Source organism: Leptonychotes weddellii, chromosome 1, assembly GCF_054177405.1.
Source record: "Leptonychotes weddellii isolate Sample4059 chromosome 1, ASM5417740v2, whole genome shotgun sequence".
Classification (NCBI taxonomy): Eukaryota; Metazoa; Chordata; class Mammalia; order Carnivora; family Phocidae; genus Leptonychotes; species Leptonychotes weddellii.
In genome coordinates, this window is record NC_138369.1 from 60192167 (window position 1) to 60218692 (window position 26526).

The window sequence follows — 26526 nt, forward strand, 5'->3', positions numbered from 1 at the left end:
CGGTGATGGGTATTAAGGAGGGCACGTATTGCATGGAGCACTGGGTGTTATACGAAAACAATGGATCGTGGATCACCACATCAAAAACCAATGATGTATTATATGGTGACTAACATAACATAATAAAATTAAAAAAAAAAAAAAAAGATGTAACCAGGCATAACCTCTGGAGAAAACCATGGAAGAGAAGAGAGATTAAAAAGGCAATAATTTGGATTAAAAAAAAAAAAGATGGATAGGCTAACACAGAATTGCAAAGATACTAAATGTGTAATAACCAAAATTCAATAGCCATCCATGATTAAAAAAACCTTTAACAAACTAGAAATGGAAAAGAATGCTCAATCTGATTAAGAGTATCTCAGAAAGTTTAAAGAAAATACAACACTTAATGATAAAATGTTGAACTTCTTACCTGTGAGATTGGGAATAATGTCCTAATTGCCACTATCATCACTTCTATTCAACATTTACTGGCGATCCTAGCCAATGCAATGAAGCACGAAAAAGAAAGAAAAAGGTATTGTAGAGCCAAATGTGAAAGATTAAATAAAGCTTTTAGAAAAAAAAATTAAGAAGAATACCCTCATGACCTAGGAATAGGCAAATATTTCTCTAAAGTAACTAAAATTAACCATAAAGGGAAAGTAATAATAAATTAGACTGTATTAAGACTAAGAATTTCATTTTATCAAGACACCACTAAGAGGGTGAAAAAGGAACCCACAGAATGAAAGATGATGTTTGTAATACTTGTATCCAACAAAAAAACTTTTACCCAGAGTATATAAATAATTCCTGATGAATTAATAAGACAAAGATAAATACAATAGAAAAACTGACAAAAGATTTGAAAAGGCACTTCACATAAAAGGATATCTAAATGGCCACTAAACATTTGAAAAAGTGCTCAATCTCATTAGTTGCCAGGGAAATACAAAATAAAACCCAATGCAATACCACTACACAGTCACAAGAATAAACTAGAAAATACCAAGCACTGACAATAATTTGGAGCCACTGAATCCTACAACTGCTGATGGAGGTGTAAATTGAATCTCTTTAAAAAATGGTTTGGTAAAATATACCAAATATTTGTATATGTATAATCAATGTGAATCCATTTATATATTCACTAAAAGAAAAGTATAGAATGTTCATGGCAGCACTAAAAAAGTGAAAACTACCCAAATGCCCACCAACAGAATAATGGATCTATAAACTGATATATCCATATAATGGAATATTATGCAGCAATGGGAACAAACAAATTAGGACTATACACAACAATATGAACAAATATTGAGTGAAAGAAGTCAAAACAAGCCCAAACACTTGTAAATTTCAGATGGCTTTCCAAAGCAAATATCTGCTTAAAGAAGAAATCAGAGTTGCAGTTACTTTTGGTAACAAATATGTAACTATCGGGGCACCTGGGTGGCTCAGTCAGTTAAGCGTCTGCCTTCAGCTCAGGTCATGATCCCAGGGTACTGAGATCGAGCCCCGCATTGGGCTCCCTGCTCAGCAGAGAGCCTGCTTCTCTCTCTCCCTCTGCTGCTCCCCCTACTTGTGCTCTCTCTCTCTCTCTCTCAATCTCTGTCAGATAAATAAATAAAATCTTAAAAAAAAAAAGAATCAAGAAGATGTCTCAATATAGTGCCAAATAAGTGACCAAGAATATGTAAATAAGATGGATAATCTAGTTGTATGTTTGTTATTTCAACTTACATGAACTTCAGTGAAATGAAAAAAATACAAATATATAACAATTTGTTAATACATCTAACACCTAATATATAAAGTGTTCTTTCAAATGAATATGATCATCTGAATTTTATTTTATTTATTTATTTTTTTTTATTTTTTTATTTTTTCATCTGAATTTTAAAAATAAGCAAAGGACAAGGTCAGGGGAAAAAAATTTAAATATATAACAAACATAATGGGAAAACGCCCTAATGGAATATCACAAAACACGAAAGAAGATAAAATTGTTAGATACCTTTCAAATGGCAAAGATTTATCATTGATGAGAGTGCAGTAAATAGGCATTTTATTAAACTCTTATTATTAATATAAATTGGTACAAACTTGTTAGTCATTTCACAACATGCATTAAGAACCTAAGTATTTAGATGAAAGAAATAATCAGAAATACATAGAGAGATTTATTTCAAGGTTGCTCATCCTAGCCTCCTGAATAACCCTAAACAATACTTGAGAAGGAAAGAGTATATTCAACTTAAGGCAATTTGTCTGATAATTACATCCTTCCTTCTGAGACCTGGGGTTGTAGAACTCAGTGGTGTTCTACTGCTTAGCTTGGTAAGGTCCCACTAGTTTGAGACTATAGATGTGCAGAGACCAAGATTAGGCCAAGATTAGGATTAAGGATAATGGGTGAAGGTCATTAACATAGACTTCAAAAAACGTACCACTTACCATGCTCCCATACCGTCTTTTCCTTTTACAATTCTCTTGGCACATTCAATTGTCTTCTTCAAATCTGGATTCAGTAAAGCTGTGGAGAAAATGAAGTGGAACAATACACTCCACAACTTAGCAGCTAAGTCAGAGTGACATTAGGGAAGGTACAGGGTGTCCACATTAGAGAGGCTTCCATGTGATTCCAAGGATCAATCTATCCCTAGATTTTTTTCCAGACAACCCTGGGAGATGGTAGCTTGTGGTCATCTTTTACTAAATCTAACGATTTTTTTCTTTTAATTCTTATAATAATATTTTCATTAAAAATATGTATAGCAAATATTCTGTGCTAAGCAATATAAAAAGCAGCGGAGGTAGAATAGTGAACCCAGTAAATCTGTCCCTGTCGTCCTAGAGCCTGCAGTCTGAAAGGGGGAGATAAAGATCATAGACAATTATAATACAAAGGATACCTGGAATGATGGGGAAATGCTGTTCAATGTGGGAGTGGTGAGTGGGGGCACCCAATTCAGACTCGAAAGGTCAGGGAAGGGTTATTGGGCCACATGACATCTAGAAGAGTAGGTAAGGAAAAGGGGTGGAGGGATCACAGAAGGAAAAGTGTTCCAGGCAGAAGAAACAGCATTGAAGATGGCCCAGAGGTGCCTCTGAGAGACCAACATTCCATTCTCTCCTTTGAATGTGGAAGCCAAGACCTCCCACCTGGGTTACTTCCTTCTTGACTACACTTCAGTCTCTCTCTTTCCCTAATCCAGTCTGATTGCTTTTCCTTTAAACATTACTTCAGTGCCCCCTAGTTGCCTATAAAACAGAACCCCAAATCTTTGGCTTAGTCTGTCCTTTCCCCAACATGCCTTTCCATTTCTACAACCTCACCTTCCATTGCCTTCTTTCACAACCCCACTGTTAGAGGCCTACCAAGGGTTAGGAGACAAAGCTTGCACCCGCCCTTAAGGTGGGTGCTCCACTCCTGATACCCACAGCTTGGGTATTATATGCAGTTCCTCTTCCTGGATTTTGTTCATGCTCATGTCCCAACTTGTATCTGCTCATCTAAGCAGGACAGTCCTTAAAACTCTGTCACTGACCATCTAGCTCACTGCACCCTCTCCCGTCTTCTGAATAAAATGTCACTTCAATTCAGCTCTACTCAAATACATATATACAAACATACATATGTGCATACATAGATACACATGTGCATATATGCTCACATGCACACACGCACATCCTAATCCCCAGCAACATTGTAAATTCTTTGAATGAACTTGTATTCATCACACACCAGACAGTATACCCAACACCAGGCTCAGCACTTTATATACACTGTAGTATATTAAAAACTCACAAAAGCCTTGTGAGGTAAGTACTATTATTACCTCCACTTTACAGATAAGAAAACTAAGGCTCAGATCACATAACTAGTAAGATGTCAAGCCAAGATTCTGTGTGGCCTCAAAGCCTGTGCTCTCTCTGTCCCTCACCCTGCTGGACAAGGACAGTATACAATTCCTCTGAACTGTCCCCAGGACTTAGCACAGGACCTAGTTAGTACCTCTCGATGGCGCCATGCTTCCTTGTGAGTCTTACTGGCTTGAGGTGTTTTCCCCTCTATTTAGAATGTCTTTGCTTTCAGGACTTTCTAGCTCATCCTTCAGCTGATAATGCAGTTCTCTGGAATCTTGGGTATCGGTGGAGTCTCCAATCCACCTCCTTATCTTGCTCAGGCCCTGTCTACACAATGTCCTCAAACCTGTGCCTGATGTCCCCTGGGTCCTCATCAGCTTCAATCTTCACTTAGCTCTCTGGATTCTCGCTTCTCATTTTAGTCTTTAGGGATTTTACTTTCTTGCCAGCTCAGCCAGGTACTATGGAGGGTTTATTTCTTTTTCTTTTTTAAGTAGGCTCTGTGCCCAACATGGGCATCAACTCACAACCTGAGTTGTGACGCACGCTCTACTGACTGAGCTAGCCAGGCGCCCCAGATTTATTTTTTTTACATTTTATCTAGTGGGAGGGTTTTTTAGGATATCTAATCCACCCTATTTTCATCATAGCACTTGGTATCACCTCTATTACAGATAATTATTTGTTTCTTCTGTCAGATTCTGGCAGTCCATCAATCAATCTATCTTCTTATGAGATATAAATTATGGGCCTACTGGGTTTCTCTTTTTGCCTTGGCTACCAGGAAGCTCAAGGCCAACACTGAATGTTCTATCACAGTAATTAAATTATGTTCTTAATGTTTGGTCTCTGCTAGACTTTTATCACGTGGTTTCTATGGGCCCTGCACAGTGTTTTACATACATTACCCATTTAATGCTCATAGCAACCTTAAGAGGTAGCTAATGTCATCCCCCCTTCACAGATGAAAAAGCTCTGGGAAGGGACCTACACAAGCTCATGTAGCTCACTCGTAATGGGAACAGCTGGGATTCCCACTGGGTTCCTGTGTGTTTTCTGCACCTTTCCCTCCTACTTTGCAATTCTGCTTCTCCTTGAATCTGGAAACCATCTTACTCCTCTCTGGAGTCCCCAGGCCGAGCATGGAGCCCAACACTGAGTGGCTTTCTCCTGGACCACGTAAGAAGGTTACAAGCTTTACCATGACCTCTCCACTCTGTCTCCTAAAGAACCAGCTCAGAAGCCAGGTTCTGGAATGTTTCTCACTCATCATGGGGGAGGGAGCTTTGCTCATCAGGGAGACCCTGAGAGTGCCAGGCCCTCAGACCCTCCTGACTCAGGAGTTACACTGTGTTGGTTTGCCTCTCAACAACACCACCTACAGCTGTGTGGCTCTGGGCGTGTACTTACCCTCTCTGGGCCTCAGTTTCCCCATTCATAGAATGGGATAATAACAGTGCCCATGTCATGGGGGTCTTTGTGAAGACTAGATGAATTCAGACCAATGAAGAGCTTAGAGGAGCACCCTGCGCTTAGCAAGCACTAGAATGTCAGCTCCAGGAGGCCGACACATCGTGGGTGCTCAGTGAATGCTAGGGTGAGGGAACCCTGGGCCAGTGCATCCTCTTGACCACAGGTACTTGGGACCCCTGAGAGCAGCAGGGAAAGCTCCCCTAGGAATGGCCTGCTCCTGTATCCTCCCAGTGACCCCTCGTGCCTGTCCAAGTGGTCACTGTTCCCCTTGAAGAAGAGTGTGTGGCCGAGCGTGGGTGAGATGAGGCCCATGCAGACAGAGCCCTCTGCTCTAACCCTTCAGGCTCAGGTGGGCTCTGATGCTGACAGCCTCCCCCTTGCCTCCTCTCATCCTGCCCATCTGGATAGGGGTTTCCATGACTCTGCCCTTGGCTGCCACCCACAGCCTGCACACTCCAGTGCGAAGCACTCAGCCTCCCTGGGCCCGCACCTGCCAGGCCCTCCGCCTCCCTGCTCTAAACCTGGAAACTCTGGCCCCCCGGGAGTCTGGCCTCTGTGCTCTGCGCTGCAGCCCCTGTGCCCCGGTGTAGGACGGAGGGGGCGGGACCTACCGGAGCAGGACATGTGGCAGCGGTTCTTGCCCCTGTCGCACCAGTCATGGCTGCGGATCTGAAAGAGGCCGTAGCCAGTGTAGCCACCGGGTGAGTTCTCGTAGATGGCCGTGGGGTTGAACTTGCTCTCAAAATAAGCCAGGCACACCCCTAAGATGGAACAGGAGGTGAGTGGCTTGGAGGACGGCAGAGGTGGGGATGCCTGGGCAGGGACCAGAGGAAAAGAAGGGGAGGGGAGAGGGGGCTAAGAGGGACCTACTCACAGTTTGCAAGGCTGTAGCCCTCAAAATAATCCAGGCCTCCTTCATAGAGCTTCTTAGCCACCTTACAGCGCCCCATGATAGCAGCACCACTTGGAACCACCAGGCAGCCAATGAGGGAGAGAACCACGGATGCCTTCATCTTCTCAGGCTCCTGGCCGCTCAGGGCAACAATGGCCAGGGGAGCCGGCGGAGTCACAGAGAAGTCCTGCCAGGATCCCAGGGACACTGGTTTCTCTGAAGGAAAAGAAGGGCACTGTGGGGTGTGGGTGTGCAATTCAGTGTGTTCAGAAAGGGGAGTTCTGCCTGGCTTAACCGTGATACTTCTTCCCACCCTAATCCTCAGCTTCATGTCATTGCAAACCCAGGACACCTGAAACCCTGCCTCTCCTCCTCTTCTGGACCCCCCATTTTCTAAGGAAACTGCTCTTACGAAGGTTACCCCCCCACACACACACATTCTTTCCCTCCAGCAAAACCCAGTGGCTTCTGCTTGATTTTCTTCTCACTCATTTCTCTTTCACGTTAGATACAGAAGCTCAAATCTTCTCTTCCCCTTTATTGTGAAAGTACAACTTGTCCATTAGGTACGTGTTGGGAAACAGAAAGAGAAGGGAAAATTTCACTGTGGTCCCACTACTCAAGCACAAGCACTACTCCCATGTTGAATTCTTTCCACCATTGCCTTTTATCCTAGAATATATTCAGAGCTGCGCTCTCACCCTGGCCACAATCTTATCTCCAGATTGTCTACAAATCAAACTCCACTGAGATTTTCTCTGGCTGTCCACACAAGGAGACAAACCCCAGTCCAGCCCCGACCTGCCACGTAGTAGGGGGTCATCACTGGCAACAGCAGACAAGGCCTTAGCCTCACGGTGCCTCTGCTTTCTCATCTGTGAAGGGGGGCTGCATATTGGGGGTGCTCAGAGAATTGACTCCTGAGTTTCTCTTTCTCCATTTCTGTTGTCACCACCTAAACTCTGCTCATCGCCACTCCAATAAAACCACCTCATTGTCATCCCCTAAACCCTTCTCATCATCATCCCCTGAACCCCCCTCATTTCCATCCCCTAAATCCTCCTCATCATCATCCTCTAAAACCCCTCATCTCTATCTCCTAACCTAGCCCAGCCTCTTCGTCTCCACTCCTCCAGGCCAACTCCTCCAGGTGGTATTTTCAATGTCCCCAAAGCATGTATACAATGTCACTTTGGGAAAGCTGTTAGTTCTCTATTCCTGATAGCAAACTCACACTTGGCTTTCTGAGCCCTCTATAATCTGGCCTTACCCTGCCCTCCCTCCATCAGGAGGAATCAATTCAGTCAACTCTGAATTCCCACGTTGCTCCTTCTCTGTTCCTCCCCACACCTCCCTACCCCACACTCCACTGCCCATGCTCTAGCTAATTCTTACCTTAGTATCTCCACACATGGCTCTTCCCAATCCACAGGACCCTACCATGCCTTTCTCCACCCAAACGCTGCTCCATCTTCAGGTGTCCACTCCAGGTGCCACCTCCTTGAAACCTGATGCAATCCTGCATTAACGTTCCTTCTCTGAGCCCCTACTGCACTCAGAATCACTTCCAGAACACCTAGCAGGTGATTGTCCTGTTCTATGCCATCTCTTATCTCTCAGACTAGAATGTGCAACGGGAAATTATAACATGTCTTCTTCCTGGCATGCCCTACAGCCCCCAACACTACAAAAATATGTATCAATTGGACAACTAATTGCACCCTCCTGTTCGTCATCATTCACAGGTGTATTCGTGTCCACCAGCCTACATTCACCTGCACAAGGGCCTCTTGACCTTGGCACTTAGGCTGGAAAATTCTTTGTCCTGGGGGCTTTTCTGTGCACTGGAGTTTATTTAGGAACACACCTGGCCTCTACATGCCAGTAGCTTCTCCCCCTCAGTTGTGACAGACAAAAATGTCTCCATACATTGCCAAACATCTCCTGGCAGACACAACTGTCCCCTGTTGAGAACCGATGACCTAAATGTCTAGCTTGGGAAAAATTAGAAATAAATAAGTATATTCCTGAATTAGAAGAATTTCACTTTTATTTATTTATTTTTAAAGATTTTATTTATTTAAATAAAATTTATTTGACAGAGAGAGACAGCGAGAGAGGGAACACAAGCAGGGGGAGTGGGAGAGGGAGAAGCAGTCTCCCCACTGAGCAGGGAGCCTGATGCGGGGCTCGATCCCAGGACCCTGGGATCATGACCTGAGCCGAAGGCAGACGCTTAACGACTGAGCCACCCAGGCGCCCAAGAATTTCACTTTTAAACATTTGTCTAAACTCTTAAGTCACATGATTACTTACAGACATCACCGTTATACCAAATACATTGTCGAGGAGGGCCTAGCCTAGCATTTAAGTGCTCAGACTCGGGAATCAGATTGCCTGGGTCCAAATTCTGACTTTGCCCCATAATAGCTGGGATTTTAGGAATCCCAGGAGTGATCTAAGACAGTTATTCAGCCTCTCTGTGCCTCAGTTTCCTCATCTAAATGATTAAAATAATACTCACCTAATTGTGTTGATTTGAAAAGTAAATGAGTTAAATATGCAAAGTATTCAATCCCCAGCAGATTATTGTCTTTTGAGCTATGGTCACACATCCTTGCCCTTAGCTTAATAACTGAATTCCAATGCATACTGGAAGAGAAGTCCATGTTTACATTTTCCAGCAGAGCAAACGATATTTTCAGATGATATCTGTCTCCCAGACATACTCATAAGAGGCATGCTGAGTCCTCCCTCCTTCCCTCTTCCCCTGCAGCGAAATCACTGGAAGCCCTGTCCCCTGTTCTTCCAAAACCAATCCACCTCTTGCCATCTTCTCTGCCATCATCCCAGTCCAGATCACCATCATCTCTGACTTCTGTAGAGGTTCCTAGATATACTCTGATACTCCACAATCCTCTCCTGTCCCCCTATCCCTATTATCTATACAGTAACTAGAAAATCCTCTTTAAAAACATATATCCAGTCACATCACCCATCTCCAGTAGATTCCCCTGGCACTTTAAATAAGATCCCAACTCCTCAACCTAGCTGACAAGACCCTTCCTGCTCTAGCCTCTGAGCACGTCTCTAGTTTGATTTCATGCCTCTCTCCCCCTTGTTCACATTCACACCACCACACTCACCTTGCACATTTCTTTTCCTTGAACATGCCAATCTCATTCCCACCACAGGTTCTTTGCACCTGCTCTTTCTTCTGCCTGGAACATGACTCCCCCAACCACCACAGAGCTTGCTCTTTCTGGTCATGGTCTCAGCTCAAAAATAAGCTCAGCATCTCTAATAGGACTCTCTGATCACTGCTCCAGCCCAGAAAATCATTTCTATTTTCTTCATAAAATAAGTCAATTTCAGAAATTACCTTGTTCATTTATTTGTCTCTCTCTCATACCACAGTGTAAACACCAGGAATGCAGAAACCTGGTCTGTTTTATTCTCTGCTTTATCCCCAGAACTTAGAACAGAGCCTGGTGTATAGTAGGCACTCTGTGAATCTCTGTTGAATGAATGAATGAATGAATGAATGGGAAAAAGCCAACTCTTCCCAACAGAATGGTCATCGTATAAGCAGGAAATGGATTTGCTGAGTGTCTCCTGCACCTGGATATCATCATATCTGTCCCAGTTCCTGCACATCCTATACCAGCTTACCAGTTCACCAGGCCCTCTGCAGGCCTTGGGGCCTCCTCGGGGGAGGGGAGGGGCAGCCACTGCAGCAGCTTTGACCTTTTGCAGGAAAGTTGCTCTACCTGCACTCAGTTCCCTGGACTCTGCAGATTCCACTTCCTCGATAACCCGCTTACCTTCACCCAAGAGCTTCTAAACCACAAGTACTTCTCCATGACCTGCTCTTCTAGAATCTTTCCTATGACATCAGTTGCTATGCACCAGAATATTCTGAATCAGAGAGGGGGTCTGTCACCAATGCACTGTATTAGTTTTCTATTGCTGCTGTACCAAGTTACATCAAACTTAGCAGCTTAAGCTACACAAATTTATTATCTTAAAGTTCTATAGATCAGAATTCTGACACGAATCTCACCAGGCTAAAATCAAGGTGTTGGCAGGGCCGCGCTCCTTTCTGGGGGCTCAAGAGGAGAACCCATTCCCTTGTTCATTCAGGTTGTTAGCAGAATAAAGTTCCTTGTAGCTATAGGACAGAGATCCCATTTCCTTGCTAGCTGTCAGCTGAGGGCCATTCCCAGCTTCTAGGGGCTGTCTGCATTTCTTGGCTCCACCTCCCCTCCCCTATCTTCAGAACCAGAAATGATAGATCAAAACCCTCTCATGCTTTGACTCCCTCCTGCCTCTTCTTACATTGTTGTATCTCTGACTCACTCTTCTGCCTCCTCTCTCACTTATAAGGACTCATGTGATTAGATTGGCTCACCCACACAATCCAGGATAATCTCCCCATTTCAAGGTCCTTTACCTTAATTACATCTGTAAAGTCCCTCTTGCCATGTAAATAACATGTTCAGAGGCTTCAGGTGTAAGGGCATGGACATCTGTCGGGGACCATTATTCTGCCTATCACAGCATTCTTCTGGCCCCCAGAGAACTGCCTTCTAGTAGAGAGCAGTGGGAGAAGCCATTATTTCCCTCCTTTACCCACGTTGGGGCCATGGTCAAGGACATCTTCTCTGGAGCCTGGGCAACCTCATTTGTGACACGGATTATCTTTAATAAAATACCTTCTAGCTCCAAAGAGTTAAAAGATGTTGAAATGACTGAGGATAACGCTAGCCTTTTGAAACACTGAAGTCCTTCTGGCTGACTCAATTATGACTGGTAATTAGTTGATTAATTAAAAGTGATAAAATAAAGAATCATAAAACAAACAGGCCATAAACACTGAAACTTAAACCCATAAATGCACATTGGCTCAACAATCTTTAGTGATGGCCTTTTCTTAGATATGAGTTACAGACTGGAGCACTGCTTAAGGTTTTTGTGTAAATCATACTGTGCCATATTCCCATATCCATTTCTAGTTTCTATAACTTTAAAGCCAAGCAAGAACTAACAGACATAAAGCAGAGCAATGTCTCCTAGATTTCCCTTCTAGACTTTCAAGATTTTTCTAAACTTTCTTAGTTAAATTACCCACAATTATCCCTTTAGTAAAATGCTTTTTAATAATATGCCTTTCTCAAGTCTTTCAAAGAACTCATCTTAAAGTTTTGATTATTAACTTAGCTGGAATGACCAACTTGTCCTGATTTGGCTGGACAAAGCCTTATACTTGCATAATTGACAGATCAGTACTAATGGCACATATCTACTTCCTTTTAACTCTTCAACTGAATTTACAAAAGTCACCACTACTACTCATCACTGAGGAGTATTTTGCAACTTTATGTATTTTTAAGTAGTTTTTCAAAGGTAATCCTGAATTCTTATGCTTTCCAGAAAGCCTCTAGGCAAGAGGGATTACGTCACTTCTAGAGCTGGGAAAAGGGATCAAAGGTCTTTTATGGGAGGTCGGTTATTAGCCCTCCTCTGTGTCCCCAACACCTCCACTGCTGTTTGTGCAGATTTCCATTCCTATGCGAGACTTCAGTGCATTCACTAGAGTGCCCTGGAAAGCACAAAGCATGGTACCATTATCATCATCATTATTATTATTATTATTATTATTATTATTGGGGCTGGGCAGAGATGTTTTATTGGAACACAGCCACCCCCATTCATTCATGTATTAGGTTAAAATAGGAAACTATTAGAAACAACTTATATTTCCATCAATAGAGGTTGATTACATAAGTTATGAAGTGATCTCATTCTATGGAATTCTTTGCAGCCTTGGAATCAAGGAGGCAGCTCTCCACATACTAATATGGAAAGATATTTTTGAAATATTGTTAAATGAGAAAGAGCCTCAAATCAGTATCTCAGTATGCTATCATTTTACCAGAGTAATATTCATGCATATTCACTTGTTATGTATATGGAAAGATAGGCAAGAAATTTATTACATTTGACCATGATTTCAAAACAAGTAAATAAGCTGCCTATTCAAAAAATTAAACAAAATATTTTAAAAGGTTTTAGTGGCAGAGCAGAAAGCAGACTTTGAATAATTGCTCTCACCGTGGGAGTTTTACACACTTATACACATGCACAAAATATGCTCTACCAAACAAGTTTTGAGCAACTTGGCTACATGAATGGAATTAGAATTTTCTAGAACGAATTTGTTATAAAAATTAGGAATAAGTGCTTAGACCTGCACAACTAACTAGTTGACCTGCCAAGTTAGACAATGATTATAGCCAGACATTGCTCTCCCACCCAATCAGACCAGGACATTCTATTCCTCTGTCTTTCCTTATTCATTCAATCATTAAAAGAGCAGTTATTAAGCACAGACTATGTACTGGGTCTAGGGTGGGCTCAATGAGGAACCGGCCACATCTTCTGCCCTTAAACTTGAGGGAACTGCCAGGCTAATGGGAGGACATACCTGAAAAATAAAATGTTAGTAAGCCGAGCAAAGAGGAAGTGAAAGTTTAGTATGCACAGAAGAAACCAGCCTCAAGGCATCAAGCCCAAACTGTAAGGTTAAGAGATAAGACTCAGCCACTTGTTTTGTGCTAAACTTACATCTCTTAGGGACAAGTCTTTCTCTGTCATTACTGAGAGTGCTCACAACCTTTGTAAGGTGGATTCATACTTTGCCTCCATAATGTGAACACCTTGAATTTTCTACCTGGACATGGCTATCCATCACTCGCCCACCATCTGCGGAGGGCTCCATGCGTGGCTCCAGGTGTGAGCACATGACCAGCCTAAGCCAATCAGCACATCACATTCTTCTGAGCACAGTGATTGGTTCAGGAATGATCAAGTAACCTAAGCTGTACTAATCAGAGAGAAGATTAAGATTTTGATAAAAACTTCTGGAGAAGAGGTATACCCCAGTGTGCATGAATCTTCCAGAAGAGGCGAGCTTCTGAAAGGGTTGCGTGACCATGAGGGTTGATCCTGCAGCTGCCAAAGGCCACTGTGAGAAGCCAGAGAATGAAGCCAACTCCACAGCCGGCAGAGCCAAGAGACCAAGATAAACTAAGTCCTCTGGTGACATCGTTTGAATTCTGGATCTGGCTGTACCTGAAGCCAGCCCACCTCAGGGCTTTCCCATTCCTCTTGGCTTCATGCAGTTTGAGTTGTGTCTTGAGTAGCCCTGGCCCACTCACCTTATGAGAAAAGCTCAGGGCTCTCCAGCTTGGCCAAGAGCAGGACTATCCCTTCCATCCTGAATTCTCTCATGGGTGACAAGGACCTTCTCTGTGTTTATGTTTATTTAAAGTTCATTGTTCTGTATGTCAGTAATTGGATTTCATTTCTCTTTCAGCTGACGTTTAGGGAAGCCACAATACCATTGGTTGCCTTTAAAAAAAATTTTTTTTCAAGAAAGGATGCTGTATTTTGTCAAATGCTTTTTCTACATCTATTGAGAGGATCATATGGTTCTTGTCCTTTCTCTTATTAATGTGGTGTATCACAATGATTGATTTGTGGATGTTGAACCACTCCTGCAGCCCAGGAATAAATCTCACTTGGTCATGGTGAATAATCTTTTTAATGTACTGTTGGATTTTGCAAAGCATTTGACAAAATACAGCACCCTTTCTTGATAAAAACCCTTTTCCATGTAGGGATAGAGCAAACATACCTCAACATCTTAAAAGCCATATAGAAAATACCCACAACGAATGTCATCCTCAAAGGGGAAAAACTGAGAGCTTTTTCCCTAAGGTCAGGAACACAGCAGGGATGCCCACTCTCACCACTGTTGTTCAACATAGTACTAGAAGTCCTAGCCTCAGCAATCAGACAACAAAAAGAAATAAAAGACATCCAAAGCAGCAAAGAAGAAGTCAAACTTTCACTCTTCACAGATGACATGATACTCTATGTAAAAAAACCCAAAAAACTCCACCAAAAACTTGCAAGGACTGATACAGGAATTCAGTAAAGTTGCAGGATGTAAAATCAATGCACAGAAGTCAGTTGCATTTCTATACATTAACAGTGAAGCAGAAGAAAGAGATATCAAGGAATTGATCTCATTTACAATTACACCAAAAACCATAAGATATGTAGGAATAAACCTAACCAAAGAAGTAATGGATCTGTGTTCTGAAAACTATAGAACACTCAGGAAAGAAATTAAGGAAGACACAAAGAAACGGAAAAACACTCCATGCTCATGGATTAGAAGAACATATATTGTTAAAATATCTATGCTACCCAAAGCAATCTACACATTCAAAGCAAACCCTATGAAAATGCCATCAGCATTTTTCAAAGAGCTGGAACAAACAGTCCTAGAATTTGTATGGAACCACAAAAGACTCCAAACAGCCAAAGGAATGTTGAAAAAGAAAACCAAAGCTGGAGGCATAACAATTCCTGACTTCAAGCTGTACTACAAAGCTGTAATCATCAAGACAGTATGATACTGGCACAAAAACAGACACATAGATCAATGGAACAGAATAGAGAACCCAGAAATGGACCCACAACTCTATGGTCAACTAATCTTTGACAAAGCAGGAAAGAATATCCAATGGAAAAAAGACAGTCTCTTCAACAAATGGTGTCAGGAAAATTGGACAGCCACATGCAGAAGAATGAAACCGGACCACCTTCTTACACCATACACAAAAATAAACTCAAAATGGATGGAAGACTTAAATGTGAGACAGGAATCCATCAAAATCCTAGAGGAGAACACAGGCAGCAACCTATTTGACCTTGGCCACAGCAAGTTCTTGCTAGACACATCTCCAAAGGCAAGGGAAACAAAAGCAAACTGAACTACTGGGACTTCATCAGGATAAAAAGCTTTTACACAGCAAAAGAAAGAGTCAAAACCAAAAGACAACCTACAGAATGGGAGAAGATACTTGCAAATGTCTTACCAGATAAAGGGCTAGTATCCAAAATCTATAAAGAACTTATCAAACTCAACACCCCCAAAACAAGAAATCAAGAGTCAAGAAATGGGCAGAAGAGATGAACAGACATTTCTCCAAAGAAGACATAAAGACACATGATCTATAAGGGACTGCTCAAACTCAACACCCAAAAAAACAATCAAGTCAAAAAATGGACAGAAGACATGAACAGACACTTCTCCAAAGAAGATACACAAATGGCTAACAGACACATGAAAAAGTGTTTAACATCATTAGCCATCAAGGAAATTCAAATCAAAACCACATTGAGATACCACCTTACACTAGTTAGAATGGCAAAAATTAACAAGGCAAGAAACAACAAATGTTGGCGAGGATGTGGAGAAAGGGGAACCCTCTTACACTGTTGGTGGGAATGCAAGTTGGTACAGCCACTTTGGAAAACAGTATGGAGGTTCCTCAAAAAGTTAAAAATAGAGCTACCCTATGATCCAGCAATTGCACTACTGGGTATTTACCCCAAAGATGCAGATGTAGTGAAAAGAAGGGGCACATGCACCCCAATGCTCATAGCAGCAATGTCCACAATAGCCAAACTGTGGAAGGAGCCAAGATGCCCTTCAACAGATAAATGGATAAAGGAAATGTGGTTCATATATACAATGGATTATTACTCAGCCATCAGAAAGGATGAATACCGACCTCTTGCATCGACATGGATGGAACTGGAGGGGATTATGCTAAGTGAAATAAGTCAAGCAGAGAAAGACAATTATCATATGGTTTCACTCATATGTGGAACTTAAGGAATAACATGGAGGACATTAGGAGAAGGAAGGGAAAAATGAGGCAGGGAATTGGAGGAAGAGACGAACCATGAGAGACTATGGACTCCGAGAAACAAACTGAGGGTTCTAGAGGGGAGGGGGTGGGGGGATAGGGTAACCCGGTGATGGGTATTAAGGAGGGCATGTGTTGTAATGAGCACTGGGTGTTATACACAAATAACGAATCATGGAATACCACATCAAAAACTAATGATGTGGGGCGCCTGGGTGGCTCAGTCGTTAAGCGTCTGCTTTCGGCTCAGGTCATCATCCCAGAGTCCTGGGATCGAGCCCCGCATCGGGTTCCCTGCTCCGTGGGAAGCCTGCTTCTCCCTCTCCCACTCCCCCTGCTTGTGTTCTCTCTCTCACTGTCTCTCTCTCTGTCAAATAAATAAATAAAATCTTTAAAAAAAAAAAAACAACTAATGATGTACTGTACTGTATGGTGACTAACATAACATAATAATAATAATAATAATAAAAGACATACAGACACATGAAAAAATGCTCAACATCATTTGGCCGTCAGGGAAATACAAATCAAAACCACAATGACATACCACCTCACACTGGTCAGAATGGCTAAAAATAACAACTCAGGAAACAACAGGTGTTGGCAAGGATGCAGAGAAAGGGAAACCCTCTTACACAGTTGGTGGTAATGCAAATTGGTACAGTCACTCTGGAAAACAGTATGAAGCTTCCTCAAAAAGTTAAAAATAGGGGCACCTGGGTGGCTCAGTCGTTAAGCGTCTGCCTTCGGCTCAGGTCATGATCCCAGGGTCCTGGGATCGAGCCCTTCATCGGGCTCCCTGCTCCGCGGGAAGCCTGGTTCTCCCTCTCCCATTCCCCCTGCTTGTATTCCCTCTCTCGCTGTGTCTCTCTCTGTCAAATAAATAAATAAAATCTTTAAAAAAAAAAGTTAAAAATAAAACTGCCTTATGATCTAGCAATTGCACTATTGGTATTTATTCAAAGGATACAAATATAGTGATTCAAAGAGACATATACACCCCAATGTTTATAGCAGCAATGTCCACAATAGCCAAACTATGGAAAGAACCCAGATGTCTATTGACAGATGAATGGATAGAGAAGATGTGGTATATATATACACAATGGAATATTATTCAGTCATCAAAAAGAATGAAATCTTGCCATTTGCAATGACATGGATGGAACTAGATGGTACTATGCTAAGCAAAATAAGTCAGCCAGAGAAAGACAAATGCCATCTGATTTCACTCCCATGTGGAATTTAAGAAACAAAACAGATGAACATAGGGGAAGAGAAGGAAAAATAAAATAAGATGAAAAGAGAGAGGGAGGCAAACCGTAAGAGACTCTTAACTATAGAGAACAAACAGAGGGTCACTGGAGGGGAGAGATAATTGGGTGATGGGCATTAAAGAGGGCACTTGATGTAATAAGCACTGGGTGTTGTAGGCAACAGATGAATCACTGAATTCTACCCCTGAAACTAATAATACAGTATATGTTAACTAAATTGAGTTTAAATAAATAATTTAAAAATAAAAATAAGAAAACAAAAAAATAAAGCAGCTTCATTGAAATATAATTAATTCTATACAATTAACCCATTTAGAATATACAATTGGATGGTTTGGGAATATTACATTTTTTTTAGGTTGTGGTAAAATATATGTAACATAACTTTTGTGGGGCACCTGGGTGGCTCAGTCGTTAAGCGTCTGCCTTCGGCTCAGGTCATGATCCCAGGGTCCTGGGATCGAGCCCCACATCGGGCTCCCTGCTCGGCAGGAAGCCTGCTTCTCTCTCTCCCACTCCCCCTCCTTGTGTTCCCTCTCTCACTGTGTCTCTCTCTGTCAAATAAATAAATAAAATCTTTAAAAAAAAAACCATAACTTTTGTGATTTTAACCATTTTTCAGTGTACAATTCAGTAGCATTGATTACATCCACAATGTTGTGTAACCATCACCACTATTTCTGAAACTTTTTCATCACCGAAACAGAAACTCTGTACCCATGAAACAATAACTCTCCATTCCTGCCTCCCTCCTGCCTCTGGAAACCCTTCATCTTCCTGTCTCTGAGAAGTTGCTTATTGTAGGTATTTCATATAAGAGGAAGCATACAATATTTACCTTTTGTGTTTGGCTTATTTCACCTTGTTTGGCTTTTTAACTTACTCTAAAAATAGAAAGTAATTGGATCACTATTGATTTACCTGATGCTCCTCACACACAGAATTCAACCCAAGGCCAGATTGACATTTATGTCCTTCAGATTTACTCCCAAACAAGCTACTCCCAGTGCACCAATTGGTGAAGTAAGGGTATATTCATTTTTTTATGGGACACCCACATTCCTGCTGCTAGGTTTTCCAGGGATGTGGCTCTGGTAGGTTCCTGTGATTGTGGGAAGCTCTAATGTAATATGCCCCTCCCAGGAATGATGCATTGGCATGCATTCCTCATTGGCACGACCTAAACCGAATTTTCATTAGGAGAGAAAGTGGTGGCCTTGGGAACTGGCCTTATATGTACTTCTTGTTATCTGGACCTTCTATGTGTTCTGGAGTTAGAAGACAATGTGCTGGTTCTGAAGAATGTGTACGTTGAGAGACATTCTCCCCTGCAGTCCTAGAATCTTGGCATGTTCCGGTCCCAGACTCTCCAGCCTCCCAGGCTCCTCTTCCTCAAACTGGTCCTTGAGAGACTATACTACACACCACGTTTTGTCTTTTCAGCTTTCTGGGCAGCCAGAGAAGGCTTATGTGGCTCCAGCTTACATCTCCCACCTATGGAACTGTCGGTCAATGCTGACACGGTGGGGGACATCTCCTTGGCTTATTGTGAAAGAGTCCTTTTTTTCTTCTTCTTCTTTCCCTTTTTCAGGAGCCAGTGAGAGCCTGGGCTGGGCTCATTTCTGACAAGAATCTGCATCCATGGCCTTGGAGACCATGTAAGTGAAATACAAGAGAAGGGGCAGCTCAAGGATGGCTCCAGGGCCTGGAGACTGGTTAAACAAGAACCAAAGTGCCTTTCACAACTATAGGCTAATCAATAAATATCCCATCTGCAAAAATTACCATCTCTGAAAAGGCATATTATCAGAAAAGGAACTTCTCCCTCATCCACTGTGGTAGATTATTTGCCAAAAGAAAAAGGTCACAATTCTAGTTTTCTCTGTTTTCATGCCTCTTTGTTATGTCAGTTTTAGCCCCTCCCATCAAGGAGGGATCTCTTTCCCCACCCCTCCAATCTCAGCTCGTCTTGTGCCTTGCTTTGACCAACAGAAGGCAGTCGAAGTGATGCAGTGCCAGTGTTGATCCCAGGTCTGAAGAAGCTTGGCAGCTTCTGCTCATTCTGAACCCTACCCACCATGTAAACAAGCCTGGCCTCATCTTCTGAGAGATGAGTGGCACCCATCACCCCTGTACCTCAGTGGACACCCAGTTAACTACTAGGAATGTGAGTAAGGTCACCTACTAGCCAGCCTCTAGCTGACCAAAGATGCTTGAATGATGATGGCCAAAATCAACCAAGTCCTGTCAAGATAGGCAGAAATGTCCTGTTGACCCATAGACTAGTGAGCAATAATGAATGCCTCTAGTTTTAAGCCACTAAGTTTGGGGGGCTGGGGGAGCTGTTACACAGCAATAGGTAACTGACACATCCCCTCCACTCTGCTCTTGCCCTGGCTCAAGTCTCTAGGCAACTGTCTGTCTGAGCCCTTACCACATTGGCCATCTGCTCTGGCTTCCTATTGACAAACCACCCCACTGACTGAGCAGAATTGGCTGATCAAGCTGATACTGCAATCACACAACCTCGAGCAAAGGTATAATTTCCACAGGGAAGAGGATTTGCTTTTTGTCCTTATATGACCACACTTACCTTCGCCAGAAAAATTGACCAAGAAGCCCTCCTGATGAGGGGCCACCTCAGGCAAAGACACCAGAGTTTGCTGCCCCATCATTTGCTCTTATTGAATCATGGGCATAACTGGATGGAATGGATTTGGTGTTACCAATGGGATTTAATACACTGGGTAAACTGGAGGAAATCTTCTCTTCCTTAGATCAACAGCTTATGGTTCTGTGCAATGTTTATTCACCTAAAATATTTATTAGACCCTAATATGGGATAGAAACTGTGCCAAGTGCCAGGGATGCCAAGATGAGCTCATAGCATAGTGGAGTACTTAAGCAGATTTAAAAAATTACTGCAGCATTTTAATAAATGCCGTAATAGAAGTCCATTCATGGTTCTGTGCGGGCAAAGAGAAGAGAGACCTAACATTCCTGGAGTAGGGCAGGATGGAGGCAAGGAAGGCTGTACGGAAGAAGAGATATGGAAACTGAGTCTCAGACAATGGGCAAGAAGGTCACCAGCAAGATGAAGAAGGTGGAGTGTGTGTGAGTTCTGCCTCTGCCCCCTCTTTTGTTGTCTCCATCCCCTACCCACCAGCACCATCATGCTCAAGTGCTTTTGGAAAGATTGAAACCTCCATCTCCCCTAAAACAGTAGCTGGCCTTTCTTGAGTCCTGATAATATGTTGAGCACTAGGCTAAGGCGATAATATGAATTAGGTCATTTAGGTCATTTAATCATTACAACCTCCCCCAACAGTTAAATATTATTGTGATTATTATGCCCATGTTATGCCAAAGCTTAGGAATGACTTGTCCAAGGTCACCTGCAGGTACGTGACTGTATAAGGGCTCCATTTTAGAGCCATGCCCTCAGCATGTTGTTGTTCTACCACTCCGTGCAGTACTCTGAGCATGCTGCTTCTCTCTCTTTGTCCTTCAGGTTCTTCAGTTTCACTCCACTGTGTCCAATGTAGATTTCTTTTAACTTATTTATCCCACTTAAAATCTGCTGAGCTCCCTAAATCTGTTGATAATGAATTATTTCCAAAAAGTTTTCAGGTACTATCACTTCATCCCATCCTTATATTCTTTAATCTCTCCTTTTTTCCATGTCTGTATCTCTGGGCTGCATTTTGGATAACTTTGGATAACTTCTTCAGGTCTATCTTCTTCTCTTCTTCTAATTCTCTCTTCAGGTATGTTGAATCTACTGTTGAATCTAAGAATTGAGTTTTTCATTTCACTAATTCAATTTTCTGTGTTTAGAAGTTCTATTTTATTTTTTTTCAAATATGTTTTTTCTTTACTCATGTTTTTAATCTCACCTTTGCTTTCTTGAAACTTTATTAAGTACACTTATTTTACATCCTGTAAAATCCTGAGACTTATTATTCCAAAGAGATTTGGGCAGGTATGATCCTATTATCTTTGCTTTCCCTCTGGCTAGTGGTGAAGAGTTCTCAGAGAAAATAAAAGCCCTTTCTTCCCCACTTCACCCCATGTCCAGCTTTAAGATAAGCAATTTTCCTTGCAGTCTGCAGGACCGGATGACTAGTTCACTGCACTGGGTGTGGAGATCTTTGGAGCCCCAGCCTTATAGGGTCTCTTCTGTGAGACTCCACCCTTCCTCCCCACCAAAACCCCCCAAGGCTATGCCCTCAAGGCAAAAGCTGGATTCCACCCTCACTGAATTTTAGGCAGGAGTATTTTTGTTTTTGTGTTTTGTTTTGGTTTGGTTTCTTATGGGTGTATTTAATTATTTTTTTATTCAGTATTTTTAGTTTTGTTCAGCAGAAGTTTCGAACTGCTTACCCAGCTGACCATACTACCCAAGAGGTAGCATCTCACTACCCTGTACAAAATACACAGCATACAAAAATGATAGCCACTCTAGGCTGAGCCTTTTATATGCTTCATCTTATTTAGTATTCATAGTAATCTTCTCAGGAGAGAGCTGAGATGTACAGGTTATTAGATGCCCAGTCTTCAGGTAAGGAAATTGAGGCTCAGGGAGATGGCATGGCTTGCCTGAGGTCACATAGCTACAAGAAACCAGAGGTTGCGTGTCCAACCCCCCTGCTGCCTTGCTTGGGTAATGCTTTGCATATATTGCTTTGCAGAAAAGTTGCCTCTCTTAGACCATTGGAAGTGTTTGAAAATAATTGGAGTGAGGGAATTCTGGGAACACACTGATGACGAGACTGTGCCCGGGCTGTCTGTGTGGAATGAGGATCTCACAGGCCTGAAACACCTTTACAGCGTTTACGCTTACCAGGTGTTACATGTCCACAATCTCTTTGGGTGCTTACAACAGAGGACCTGAAGTAAAGCACAACAGGTGCCTCATCCCCTTTTATAGATGAGGAAACATGGCACAAGCAGAAGCCTCTGGTTATAGGGCCAGGTAACTGGGGAGTCAGGCCTAGAACCTCCCAGTCCCAAGCCTTGCGTTCCATAGTTGTGGGGTCCATCTCCTCTGTTGTGGAGCCCACCATGTTTGCACTCCACTTGCTGCCACTACACACACCTACACCCCACAGGGCCTGGTGCCCTAAGCTCCTTACCCGTGGCAAGGATGACTCAGGGGCAGGGGCCCTCCCTGAGGCTTCTCATGTCAAGATGTCAAGGCACATAGGCAACTCTCTTTATTTATACTCTTACCTTCTTCAGGACCTTCTTCAGGATGAAGCACAAAGAAGATAGAGGAATGAGGCTACAGATGCTAACTCTGGCTCCAAGGGTGGGAGAAGTTGCAGGCTTAGCCAATCAATGACTGAGGCCAGGCCAGTGAGGACCAGCTCAGGGCCTTAGCTGGAACCGCTTGTGAAGGGGGCTCTCTCTTCCTGGCATGGCTAACAATGAAGGTTTATGAGCCTGCCGCTGTGACCACTTTTCCCATCATGGCAGAAGGGCCTGCCTGTGGATGAAGCCAAGCAAGGAAGAGCAAGAGATGGAAGAAGGAGGTTGACCGATGATGACATGACCCCTGCAAACCTAAAGCAAGAAAACCCTGGACTTACTTCTTACTGGAGACAATAAATTCCCATTATGTGTTTAAGCCAGTGTGAATTGCTTTTCTGACACTTACAACCAAAAATTCCTGACTGACAGTTTCCTTCCCTCCCTGGCCTGTATTAGCTACAAAGGGGGAAATGGGTTTATGTGGAGAAATCCAGAGGACACCACTCTAACCAAGGTGTGGGGCTTGACACTGACAGTAGCAGGATGGCCTGACATTTTGTGCCCCTGATACCTCGCAGCGAAGACACACAATGTCACCCTGGGGGTTCTTACCAGAAACAATTTAACATGAAGGATCATGAAGAAACAGACAAATTCCCGAACATGAATGTTCTGAAGACAAATGGTCTTAACATCTCCAAATGATCCAGTCTTAGGAAGAACAGAAGGAAGGAGGCTTTTGCACTTCACTGGGGGACACTAAAATTTCATTATCACCAAAGGCAGTTTATAAACCTTGACTGCATTCTGGATTGAAAAACAGTATCTATAGAGGTCGTCCATGGGACCACAGGGGCCATTTGAGTGCAGACTGTGTTGGATGGTGTAACTGAAATAAAGTTTATTTCCTTAGAGGTGGTAATGCTGTTGAGTTTAGGAAGACAGCTGTCCTCATTCTTGGGAGACTCAAACTGAAATATTTAGGGGTAAAATGTCATTATGTCTGTAGTCAACTTCCAGATGATTTGGCACAAAAAAAGAGAGTGTGTGTGGTGGTGGTGGGGTGTGTGTGTGTGTGTGTGTGTGTATTTTGAGAGAGACATGAAGTGGGAGCAGCAGGGCATTCATAGCCAGAAAACCTGGCAAGGGGCATACTACTGTTCATTATACCTCCCTTCTAACTAGAAAAATAAAATAACTTTTTAAAAGGCTAAAAAAAGAACCGGGGCTCTAAGGTCAGACAGTCCTGGCTCTGTGGCTTCTTAGCTATGTGACCTTGGGCATGTAATGGATTTTCTCTCATTTCGATTCTTCACCTGTAAAATGGGTATAATATAAAACCACCTCATAAGCTTGTTGGAGGATTAAATGAGATGAATATATGTGAAATGCCTAACACAGTGCCTGGCACATAGTAGGTGACCAATAAGTAGTCCTTTTAATATTAAAATGAGAAGCAGGACGAGAAGGGGAAGGTTAGAGGAGGAGGTAAAAAAAGAGAGAGAGTGGAGGAGGAGGAAATGAAGGAAGAGAAGGAGAAGGAGGAAAAGGGGAGGGAAACAAATCGCTTCCCTTGCCTTTCTCCGAGCAGAGGTATTCCAACACAGCAATACATGGGAGGAACAAAAGGAGAGGAGCATGCTCACCACCCAGAGAGGTGGGCAGAGTTTCTCCTAGGCAGGACAATCTAGATTTGGGGAAACGTTTTGCCTCAAAGCTTTCAGGGTAAGTTGGCTGATATCCTAAGTTGTAAAAGCAAAGCATTTAACAAAGCCATTAATGAATGCTGCTTAATTACCACCACACTAACTTCCCAACTCCAAGCTTTTCTTTCTTTTTTTTTTTTTTTAGGTGTATTTATTTATTTGAGAGAGACAGCGTGTGAGTGTGTGCGCCAGCAGGGCAGTAGGAAGAAGCAGAGGGAGAGGGAGAATCTCAAGCAGACTCCCCACTGAGTGCAGAGACCGACACAGGGCTCGATCCCATGACCCTGAGATCATGATCTGAGCTGAAATCAAGAGTCGGACACTCAACCGACTAAGCCACCCAGGCGCCCCCCAACTCCAAACTTTTCTGAAAAATATCAGAGACAGACTAGTATCAGCTGCAGATCCACTGGCTGCTCATCTTCCCCCAGGCCTGGTGACCCAGGGAAAGACATCAGTCATTAACCTCCCTGTTCCTTGTTCTCAAGTCTTCCAGCAGAGCTGCTGAGATCCCTCCTTCCACAAGTGGGGAGCACCTGCACATACAGGTAGACTGCCTATAGCTCTAAACGCAGAGACTTGTGTGCATCTGCCAGGTGTCCATCTGGCAGCTGGTGTTCCACTACAGCTTTAGTTTTTAAAAGGATCATTGGTCAACTATAATCCAATAGTGAGATCAGTTTGGTTTGTTCAATTCCCAAGTCTTTTATAGGAGCCAGGAGCCCTGAATTAGGGCCTGGCTCAGCTACTTCTCACTGGGAGATGGGAAGCCAGCCCTGAATCCCTGAGTCTCACTTGCTCTCTTGGGACTAAGGCCCCTCAGTTTGCCCCAAGCCTTGGCCCTGGCTGGACTTCTGAGCCTTCCCCGACAGATGGGTCTCCATCTGCTCTGCAGACACCACCAGATAACACAATCTATAATTGTATTTTTATCTGTCAATATCTGCATCTATATCTATAGCATCTGCAAAAAAAAAAAATGCCTGGAGACAAGAAAAGATGTTGACCAGCCAATCCTGCAGATGCTCAGAAACGTCGAGGAAGAAGTTCCTTTTGAAATGATCTAGTGTACCTGTTTTTAAGATTGTTTCTTGCCATGGAGCCACTGGTGAAAAGCAATCTTATGCAGAAACCCCCACTGTTAGCTTGCCTCCCTGCCTCCTTTGCAAGTGGTGCGAAGGGGCCATATTGGGGCTTGAAGAAGGTGCATCCAGTTCACCAGGTTATTCACATCTGAGCAAGACAGAAACCAAATGAGGGCCAGAGTCCAAGGCTTCAGAGTCCCTAAGAAAGAGCTAGGAATACAGTTTTGGTCATCCAGCCAAAGCCACCTCTCCCTAAAAGAACTGCAATAGTGTTTCATGCACTGGGCAGAGACCCCTGAACCACAAAGAAGATGGGACCTGCCCCTGTGGACAATCAGATGTGAGAGGAAGTGTACTGGGGAGAGGGGGTGGGGAGAGGGGCTACTGGGAATGATTTCCTCCCAAGAGAGAGAGGCAAGAATGGAGGGAGTCTCTGTTCTAGGCTACCCTACTTCCTCTTTGAACTCAGCTGCCAAGGCATGATGTTTGGAGTTGCTGCTGCCATTTTTTGACATGAGGAGACCAAGACAATGGCATTGATACCAAATCAGAACCCAACATCACTGATCCCTAAATCATTATCAGCAACTTCCCCCCTCTGGACTTCTTCTTCCATAGGAAAATAAAGCTCTGTTGCATTAACCCCCTATAATCACCTAGTGAGCTTGCTGCTGAAAGTGTCTCTGATTCAAGGGATTGGTGTAAATCTGCCACACATTTATTTTCAAATCCAAGCATTTTTAGCTGTGGTGTTGCTTGCCTAGTTTAAAAATATTCAGCTTCATCTGAAATGGCATCAGAAAGAAAACAGCCCCAATTTTGTGTACTCATTGAGCGCTTGTCTGAGCAAAGTGTGCGCACAGCCTTGAGAAAGGGGGAGGGAAGTGGAGGTGTTTTCTTTTATAAACACTCTTCTCGTGACCGTGTCAGGACAAAGACTCCCTGGCTACCCACAATGCGCTGAAATGGAAGGAGAAAGACGTCAGGCTGTGCAGAGAGACATGCTGAGCAGGGAGCAGGCAGGGGACCCATCACGACCACAAGTCTGGGCATGGTGGAAGGGAGCAACGCTGGTCCAGACTCTGGGGCTTGTGGACACACATCACAAAGAGAAAAGCCAGCAGGAACCACCTCTCACCAAAGAGCCCTCCCTGAAGAAGGAAGGCTGAAAGACACAAGCTGTCAGGTTCGTGAAAG

The 26526-nt window shown here is 43.2% G+C and overlaps 1 protein-coding gene across 1 annotated transcript in view; it reads right to left on the reverse strand.

Moving 5' to 3' along the window:
• LYZL4 (lysozyme like 4) overlaps positions 1–7380 on the reverse strand; it is a 13886-nt gene extending 6506 nt beyond the window's left edge. Inside the window, exons 1-3 of the mRNA XM_006746287.2 lie at positions 6203–7380; positions 5940–6089; positions 2443–2521 (exon numbers count right to left, since the gene is read on the reverse strand). Coding sequence (XP_006746350.2) covers positions 2443–2521; positions 5940–6089; positions 6203–6659 — 686 coding nt within the window. The 5' untranslated portion in view covers positions 6660–7380. The remainder of the gene's footprint in view (positions 1–2442; positions 2522–5939; positions 6090–6202) is intronic.
• Positions 7381–26526: the final 19146 nt, after the last annotated feature.